At 41.8% G+C, this 10,081-nt stretch overlaps 1 protein-coding gene across 6 annotated transcripts; it reads right to left on the reverse strand.

Moving 5' to 3' along the window:
* Nucleotides 1-391: 391 nt before the first annotated feature.
* LOC148021132 (uncharacterized) lies at nt 392-7,426 on the reverse strand. Of its 6 annotated transcripts, none has more exons than XR_015694672.1 (3): nt 6,475-7,426; nt 2,556-5,968; nt 392-2,294 (listed from the first exon to the last, which is right to left on the reverse strand). XR_015694672.1 is itself a non-coding variant. In XM_087698972.1 (2 exons), exon 2 carries the CDS (start codon nt 5,965-5,967, stop codon nt 4,213-4,215), a length of 1,755 nt encoding a protein of 584 aa, XP_087555098.1. In that variant the 5' UTR covers nt 5,968; nt 6,475-7,426; the 3' UTR covers nt 392-4,212. The 6 variants fall into 6 exon arrangements, 1 of the variants encoding a protein (XP_087555098.1); XR_015694675.1 differs by having other exon boundaries at nt 395-2,720; nt 4,016-5,968; XR_015694674.1 differs by having other exon boundaries at nt 395-2,723; nt 4,016-5,968.
* Between the last annotated feature and the right edge of the window lie 2,655 nt (nt 7,427-10,081).

Raw genomic sequence — 10,081 nt, forward strand, 5'->3', positions numbered from 1 at the left:
TTGGCAGTCCAGGCATAAGTTGACTAGGAGTTGCCTCTCGAAGATACTCGTAGTTAAGGTGGCCAAACCGCCACAACTTAGTCTGAGTTTGAGAAGAAAGAAGATAAGAAAAGGCAAATGAATTATGCATCTTGTAGACTCCATTCTCCTCGTGACCTGCACAAAAAACCTATGGAGTTACTCTATCAAGAACTCAAAAAGAGTCCTTATTAAACTCAACTATCAAATCAAGAGCACAAAGCTTGCTCACTGAAAGGAGATCATACCCTAAACTTAGCACATGGAGAACCTCTCATGTGTAGACACCACATTTCCCATCTGAAATCAACTACATATCTCTTTGAATCAACTCCAACCATATATTGTGATCCACGATGAAATGTTCAATGTGAACAATAACAACTAGAGTGCAAGAGAGAAATAGGAAAGAGCGGATACGAACATTCAGTTTATCTCAATGTGCCTATACCTACTTACTCATCAACAAAAAGCTTGGAGACATCATGGGTTGTAGGATGGTCTAAAGCCTCATCACGAGCTCTACCAAATCATGGGATGTTGGTATGGCAAGCATCATTACTTGCCAAATGCAGTAATTTTCCTCATCAAGTCTCTAATCTGAAGAAAGAGCCAATAACACAAGGATCTTATGGTCCATAATAGCCTAAAACTCCATGTTGCTCTCAATAGACATTGTCAACAAAATAACCTACACAAAAACAAGAAAAGCCCCCTTTGACTCTACACAAGGTGCCTACTAGTACTTCATCCACTCATCCCTAAAAAGTTTCAATCTTCGAAGGCGACAAAAACTCAAAATATGCACCAAAAGGCTATAAACACAGCCTTTTCTCATTCACCACCAACAAAAACCTGCAAAAAACAGCAACTTTGCTCACTTGTTTGACCTGGCCTCTGAATGCTAAAAACGTAAACTTTTGTCATGAAGAAAACTCCCATTCAAGTCTACCCACAATCAATCAACCCTTCACCGCTGCTTTGATACCATGTCAAAGTGCAGTGAATGCGAAAGTGTATTGACGAGATTGAAAGACAGTGAACACAATAGAGGGAGAGAGAAAAGAGACTAGAATGCAAAAACCTGCAATCAATGAATGCCAAAGTGAAGAATGCAAATAAACAAACAAGCTATCGAAGTATCTCCTCAAGCCGATTTCTCAACTCCTGAAAACACGAGTGAGTGTGGACTGACTGGTGCTCAGCCTAAATAGCTGAAAAATAGCCATAAAAATGACGAAGTTGGCCAGTTAAAACTGCGGACCAGCTGCCAAACTGCCGATTGCACATAAAACAATAATAAACACAGCAATCTACCAACAGATATGCCATATGGCACTGCTGCCTGTCTGACCTGCCCGGTAAAAGGTGCCCGTTCTTGGTGACTGCTGAAAATGCCCAAAAGTGACAAGAAATGCATAACTCTGCCCGCAACTGTAACCTGACAATGCCAGTCCAGGAGATGACTAAATCTCTCACAGCAACCTAAAACTTTCTTCAACAAAGACTAGTATTGAGCAACCTCTTTCACTACTTGTGAGACTATTTGACATCAGAGATTGTTAGGGAGCTTGGATGTGTGCACTGAGATCTCAGCCTTCCAAACTTCTATGTGACAATGAGAGTTGCATAGCCTTGACACAAAATCCAGTATTTCATGCAAGGATGAACCACGTCAAGATTCAGTATTGCTTTATCCGGGAGGAGATTTTGGAGGGACCAGGACAGACGATGCTCCAGCAGATTTGTTTATCAATGCACTTCCTCAAGCTGTTCTTCATCAACATTCCAGATCCCTCAGCCTGAGGGGGTGTTAGAGATTGATCACCTCTAGGATGAGCACCAGCTCGGGCAGGGCACACTAGACAGCATCATGTGCATCAGGGGCAGGTTGGACAGGCAGTGTTGCAGTCACCAGGGCAGCATGGGCAGCACAGGGCAGTATGGACAGGCAGGCAGGCAGTCGCACCTGCCACGTGGCAGATCAGCCAGTTTTCAGCAGTCCACCAATTTTTGGCAGCAACCCACTGCATTTATTGCAGGCCAACTGCTTTTTTGTGCTTTTCTTTGCTATTTATGACAGGCCTGTCCCTGATCTCCAACATTTGCCTTTTGTGTAGACAGAGAGACCTCCAGCTGTATATAGTCTCACACCCTTTTGTACATACCATCTTCTGCATTCAACATTCAGATATCTGCAGTTCTCGGCATTCTACTGCCTCTTTCTCTCTCTCTCTTCTCTGTGTTCACTGTTTTCTTTCAGTCCAGTCATGCTTCTGCAACACAGCACTCTGACATGATGAATAGGACAGCCATGTAGTGGATACATACAAAAGAATCAATACATATTTGTGGGCCGGTATGCACTCATTGTATTACAGCAGTAAACTGATACTTTAAAAGCTCCATAAACAGAATCGCAAGAGGCCAACAAGAGTAGCATAAGAAAGGTGACTCATAGTCTACAAAGTTGTCCACACAGGTTGGCCGATGGAGAATAAGTCATCCTGCATCAAAAAGAAGGTTGCGATACTCACAACATTGAAACCATTGCCCTCCCTGCCCCTGCAAATTGACTCAATTTTCAGCTAGCACATCCAAGACAACTACTTCAGTCAGTGCACATTGTGGTGGTCTTGTTGTAGAGCGCATCACGCAAAAGCCTCCGACAAACTGAGTTTGTCACTGGTTTGCAGCAATCCCTGCTGAGTCACAGTGATATTGAAAAGATATTAACTCCAGAGCCTCCATGCAATTCAGGGATCCCCTTGTCCTCAGTACTTTCTCAACATAAGTATGAAAGAGCTCTACAAAGGCTGAAGAGCCCAAAATTAGATCGCCCACACAAATTTTAACAGCAAAAAAAGGCACCTTCCTGGTCACTTATGGACTTTAAAACAAAACGTAGAGTACCTATGACAAACTCAGATACACATACAAAATGAGGAAATCAGACAGCACAAAATGTATGCATAAAGAATGTGGGAACCCAGATCACTTATAACAAATTTCAGCTGCAATAGAGATCTAACGTGCAAAGAGAGACCCTAGAGTGTGATCAGCTATGCCAAACCCCAAAAACGACTAAGAAGTAGGCATGTTGATGTACATGGGAAAGGATGCCCCAACTCATACAAGGGGTGGCAAAATGGAGAACCAATGTGAATGCCTTCCTCCTTTCAAGGTCAGGTGGACTCATGGATGGTGCACAAGAGGGCCGTGAACATGGTGCGTGTACAGGCTTTCATGCACAAGCGTATCACCTACACCACTTAAACTTGAACAATCATCTACCCATATGCTAAGTAAGAGCCTTTTCACCGAATCACCCCTTGCATAAGCTATCACTTGCATACTCCTAAGATGCAAAAAACCCATGCATAAAACAATCGACACAAAATAAAGCTGATTACAATAAAATCTCTCTTTTTTCTTTTGCATTAAGTTTACAAAACCCTAGCCTCCAAAAAGAGCTTAACAGCTTAGATTCATCAAATCCTTCACAGGAATAGCATAGAGTATGGCTTTAAAACAGTAACATCACAATTCTCTACCATTCTACTCAAACTTCATCTCACATGGGGAAATTTGGAAATTGGACAGGTGTAAGCTTAGTAAGCCACCAAATTTGTATACAGTTGAAGACCATTGATCCACAAACTGGAGAACTGGCACAAAATAACAGTTATAGTTTGATAAACTAAGACATCACAAAACACACTAAGAAAATTGAGCATCTAAACTTGAGATAGGATGTGCTTCAGATAAACAAGTGCTGTAACACCTCACTAGGGTTATGAATATCAATAAAATCAATACAATTCTCATATGTTACAGAAACATGAGATATGCCGCAGGGATTTTAGCATGCTCCTGTCTTGTTCCCTCATGCTTAAGCATAGTTCTACTTATCCAAATAGTGCCAGTCAAGACACTTTCCTTGAAGTTAAGCAGATTGATGCTACAAAAGAGTAAATCAAACTGAGATGATTGTTACCAAAAATATGAGTAAGGACTCCCCAATAATTCTTCCAGAATGCTGAAATTTCAGACACTTTTCCTTGAAGAGTAAGTAGGGGTAGTTCTGCAAGCCTAACGACTTCAGGATGTACTGCTGCATGGCGGCAGGGTGTAGAGTCTCACAACAGCACACAGACATTGAGCCCAACAATGACCATTTTAAAAACCCAAAAATTATAACTGCCATTCGAGATACTCATCCAGATCTTTGTTGCTGGCATACTCTATAAGTGAGTTGGCCTTCGAATCCCTTTCATGCCTCCAGAGATAATTCAATCCCACAAGAAGGTCTACAATTGCAGCTTCCGCTTTTACTTGGTCTGCAAAATAGAGGGTCTGCAGCAACAACACATTGGTGCGAGGTACCACCTGTTGCTGTTCAAAGTTGTGTTCTGATTGCCACCTGATCATGTTGTGCGCCAATGGTGCCAGGCAACATAACATTTTCTCTAAAACTTCTTTCCAATCTGCAGCTCGGGCACAATTGCACTCTGGTGAACTGCAACCTCTCATGCAAGACCTAAGCCTTGCTCGCAAGGCGGTCCTTACATTCTTCGGAAGCATCTGATACAAATCATCACGAGCATCTTGACTTATAAGGTGGGGATACCTTACCATTTTTTCAAGAATGATTATGACATTCGCATAATGCAGTGCCAATGCTGCACCCCCCAGTGTTGAAGGAGGGGCATTTTGCAGCCTGTTTCTGGGGTCAAACAGCAACTTATTGTTAGCTCCAGTCTGACTCAGAGGCACTGGGCCAATAGGTCCCCGCATAGGGAGAATGGGTCCAGAATTATATGCACTCCCATTCTCATGAATGGGTGTCCCAATAGGGCTACTTCCTGGGCTTCCATCTCTTGACATGCTTGCACTTCTTTGATGAGCAAACTGGCGACCAGGACTGAAGCAGAAAGATAAAGGTATATAGCTTTCCACACTTGGAAGACTGTTGCCATTTGATGAACCATTGCTAGTGTCCTGACCATTTACACCATAAGCCAATCCATTTGAATTTGGTGCCGAACCAGTGTGAGACTCGCGTTGCCAGACTGGTGGTGTGACACTCAGTTGCCTATCATTAGCAGCAGATACTGAACCATTTGTGCTTGATTGGCTGAGCTTTGGCTGCTCCCCTGACTCACAGCTAGTGAGTGACCCAGAATATAGAGATTCCCCATTTCTTGGTACAGACAAAACCTGAGGCCACCCCACAACTGGAAAGCCAAACACCAATATAATTCTGCCATATATAGTGCATACAGCTCGGGCAAGTAAACCAACAATTTTATCATATGTGCGATTCCAAAGAGAGATTTCCTTTAAATATTTGATTTCCTGCCTCTGCCATGCAACTTTCTGTTCCAGTGCAAACAGATTATCCTTTTGAGCTGGATCAGCTTCGTCTTGTAATCTCCTAAGTGCTTGCTCCATTTCTGAGAGAATTTCAAGCTCTTGGTACAAGTTAGAAGTAGTTGCAATATATCTCTCCATTTTCTTCATCTTTGCTCCCATCTCTTTAGCAGGGAACTCCAGCTCATGCACATCAATGTTTTGCTTTAAAATGTCATTGTAGATATGTCCAAAGCCCACTAATGCAGGTTCGTTACATCTCTTCCCCAGTCTAGCCACAGCATGAGCTACTGCCGTCAAGTCTTGAAGCTTCTCCAGACATGCAAGACTCAGAAGAACAGTTTCATTGTCAGAGACAAGATTCAGCACACCTTCTGACTTTATTACATCTGCTCTGAGCCTGCGTATTTCCTGATCACACAAGGATTGCCATAGCTGGACAGATTTCGACATTACACTTGCCACTTCAAAGGCAAGTATATCTATCCGCAGTTTTCCAAGCTTGGATGCCTTTTTCTTTGGTTCAAAGGCCAGCTTTCCCCCAGCAGTTTTGATACTGCTTGCCTGAATACCCATCCTGACAGCAGCCAAGCGTTGGTGCATTCAGTATAAAATCAATGATGGTCTGATTCACTACCAAGTACAGTACACGAGTTCTTAAAAAAGCCAAGTTACGATCAGACAAGGCATTTAAAGCACTCGCTTACCGAGACAAGGACCCTATGCTGGAAAGACCGCAATCTAAAGAGCTCTGGGACTTCATGACACCTTAAAAGGAGATTCACAAATCTTTTTTTTTTTAAAGCCCACGACACAATGATGCTTATGGCATGTAAAACATAGCAAGTCCAAGCCATTAGCCACCAAAAGATTTCAGAACACTAAGGTGCTGCAATTAACAGATCTCTGGACCATCTAATTTGAATCGACAATTTCAAACCAACAAGATTAAATGACAGCCACAGACTTGGGTAAGTTGAAATATCCCAGAGTTTCCACTCTCATCAAAGCATTGCACATTCCATGACTGCAAAGTGAACATGCAGTAGACCGGAGGAAAGTTCAATGTAAGCCAATCTTTACCTATCTTGAAATCAAAATTGTCTATAAGCCAGTCATCGTTCCCACTGCAGGACTGCAAATCCTGACCCCCCAAACAGAGTCTCCTTTTCCATCGCGGTAGAGATATGTTGCCTCTAAAGTGAGATCACTGTTCCTGGAAGACCAATCGATGTACCAGGCAGCAGAAATGATGCTAGGATGAAGAAGATTAGGCAGTGATTTGATCATACAGTGTCGGGAAGAACAGAGGCATTCCCTGGCAGATTGAACTGGAGAAGCTCACAGGGGCAGGCTCTCGTCCCATGTGTCCTGCGAGGGACCAGATTCTTGCAGGCACATAACCATCACCTTGACAAGAGCCTGTCCGTTTCCGTTTTACGAGCTTCATTGCCAGCTCATGTCGGGAGTGTGAAGGTTAACAACATAAGCATGTCAACCGCAGCCGCAAGAACTGTTGCTGCTTCCTGTCAAGCACAGATTTTCTTATGTTTGTTTCTGCTCGAGGGGGGTTAGCTATCAGACCCTCCCCTCCGCCATTGGAGAGAGCCTTCTTTCTGTCTATGCTGAAGCCTGAAGCTGCCGAGAGAGAGAGAGAGAGAGAGAGAGAGAGAGAGAGAGCGACAGAGAGAGGGAGAGACAGAGAGCGAGAGAGAGAGAGAGAGAGAGAATGAGAGGAGAGGAGGTCCGATGATAGAGAGAGAGAACAAAGCTGCGATAGAGGAATGATTGGGGGGAGGACGAATATCAGGGAGGGGCAGGTGGGGCCGGGAGTCGAAGGGGCTAATGATTTGCGTGACGACGATGGGGAAATCGCGACTAGTGTCTCCTTCTGCTCTTCGTCTCTCCTCTCTCTCTCTCTCTCTCGCCGCCCTCTGTCTGTCTCTGTCGCCCCCGACGTCCAGCTATGGAAGATCAAAGAACCAACAGACACAGAGAGAGAGAGAGAGAGAGAGAGAGAGAGAGAGAGAGATGTGTGAGTAGGTAAGGCCTGTGTCATGCACAATAAAGTATGCCACCGGCCGCATAAGAAAACCCATAATTACTCATCCGATGATCCTTAACCCAACAAGAAAGGTTTTTTTGACTTAGCCTTGATCAACCTTCCTTGATTGGGTGAACAAGTTTTTTCTTTCTTTGACTTGACCTTAATCAACCTTCGTTACATAAGACTCACAATGTTTATGAATAACCGAGGTTTAACGAAAAATGAATTGAAAAATCGTCCAAGTAACTTTTAATTTTTAATTTTAAACATTTTAACTTTGATTTTTGTACCTTTTTAGTTATTAGTTATAAAAATAGTAAATACATGTTAAAATCCTTGCCAAACTTTTGAGTTAAAGGTCTTTCTATTTGCTACCAAAAAATGCCACGTGCACATCAATTGACCTGCATGGTGGATTGACGCATAGTAGAGTATTTTCAATCCAATGCAGATGTCAACCTAGGTGGACACACAAAAAGCTAGTACTTGGCCAGTCGCAAAGCCATGAAGGTCCTAGAGAAAATAGTAGGCCTCCAAGTAATCTAAAACACATAATAGCAACTTAAACAAGTAAAGGTTGTACCCTCATGGGTCAACAAGCACATGAACCTCCAACCTGAAACCATCATACGTGAAATTCACTTACATCATCCCTGAAACCATCAGAGGTGAAATTCACTTACATCATCCTTGAAACCATCAAAGGTGAAATTCACTTACATCATCTAACACTATCCATGTGAGCCAAATTTCAACTCTCTTAACTTGCGCATGTCAATTTGACCTATGTGTGTCATGACTCTAAAACTAGGTCTTAGATTGTGCATGAACTACTAAGCATAAATCTAATCGATTCTGTTACATACAACTAATAAAATATTCATTTGAAAAACTTATGAAGTTTCAAAATTCGGGACCTGGAAAAATAGAGAAACCGAGTTTGGAGAGTCACATAGTCAATCAAACTCAATTTGCTGCTTTGGAAGGCTATAATCCCATGTAAGATAGGGTAGGAAAGGGTATGAATATATCAACCTTTGTGTGGGAAGAGGACGAAATTGTCATACACCCGTACTAGGAATGTTAAGATGTTAATGATCGGTGGCCTTCCTCTTGTTTGAGTGGCCCCCACTTATGGTTTATCTAAAACTCATTACAATGGGAATGTGAATATTATCTAAATATAAATTGGCATTATGAATAGAAATAGGTTACTCTTATGGTTTTTTATACAAACAATGGCTATCTATTCATTATGTGCAATTGTGAGTAAATATTGATAAAGGAAAGAAAAGAGAAGTTCTATATGTGTTCATTACTTTTTGTTACTCTGTTAACTTGATCTAATCTCACCAACAAGCACTAGCTCAACCCACCATTTCCTTTTGAAAAATTTTGTATTTGTAGCTACTTGGAAGAGATCTCTAAGTCAAATCCCTTAGTTAATAGGCCCAATGACATGCTACTCTTTCGAGTGAAAACAATGTGATTTAACTTTGGGTCTAAAATACCCTTCTAAGGGGCAAGATTGGAATGAAGCCTTATCAAATACTTACAAATCTAGCAGCCTTTTTTTAGACTTGATCTAGATGAAATCCTCCACCCAAGGTCGCAAATCAATCATTACAGTAGTGCCTCATTTTCAATAATGATAGCAGTTGTTTAGATACTACACTTAGCCTTTAACATGATCTCTAACAAATCAAATTATTCACTATGTCTTCTTTCCATCACAAGTTGAGCATCACTCTGGGGACATTACATATACCACAATCTACCTCAATGATCTCGTCATTGTCGATCTTTCTTTTGTTGATCTCCCCACCACATCTTCTATAAGAAGGTTTAGGTTGATGGCACCTCACAATGGGCTCTGAGGATGTGTGCCCCATTGTAATGTTGCGACAAATTTCAATAAACTAGTTGGCCCAAGGTGATATGTTGTATGAGACAACAAGGAAAGACAACAACGGAGCTCTCGAATGTTGGATGGGTTTATAGCATCCTCTATCTTGTAGGCATGCATGGTGTCCAAGTGGTGCAAGTGCGAGTGTTACATGAGGGAAGGCCCACAATAGTTTAAAGTTAGAAATGGTGCATTGTCAAAGCAATTGAGCTATCTATATATCTATTTGTAGATACACAGATGCTTACATGCACAAAAAGTAAGAATAAGCATCCATGGATCTCTTAAGACACAATTAATGGCCTCAACTTTATGTAGCACATTGTTACTCTTCATCAACTCATTGTACTTGCAAATAAATTAGGCCCCCAATTCTAATTTACAAGTCTTACTTGCAAAATGCGAGCTTGTATTTCCATTGTGGCACTACTTGGCAAAGTTGACAATTTCACCTCCTCTCACAAACCATCTAAGAATTCTTACCATGATCACTCGCAACCATCTAATCATTCATTGGCTTTCACTCCACCCATCCACCATACACAGAAAATTAGCCTTGTGTCTTGAGAAATGTTTTTTGTATGTACTTGGATGCATCCTCCAAGTATTGTCATTTATTGTCTCGATTAGCTTAGCATTTGTTTTTTTATATTGAACTAGTTTTCGAATAAGTAGCACATGGTTTGAAACCATCGAAGAGGGCAAAGGTGCTTCACAAACAAAAATGTTGCATGGTT

This window comes from Lygodium microphyllum, chromosome 18 (genome assembly GCF_053477565.2).
Source record: "Lygodium microphyllum isolate KBCC chromosome 18, Lygodium_microphyllum_v1.1.10, whole genome shotgun sequence".
NCBI lineage: Eukaryota > Viridiplantae > Streptophyta > Polypodiopsida > Schizaeales > Lygodiaceae > Lygodium > Lygodium microphyllum.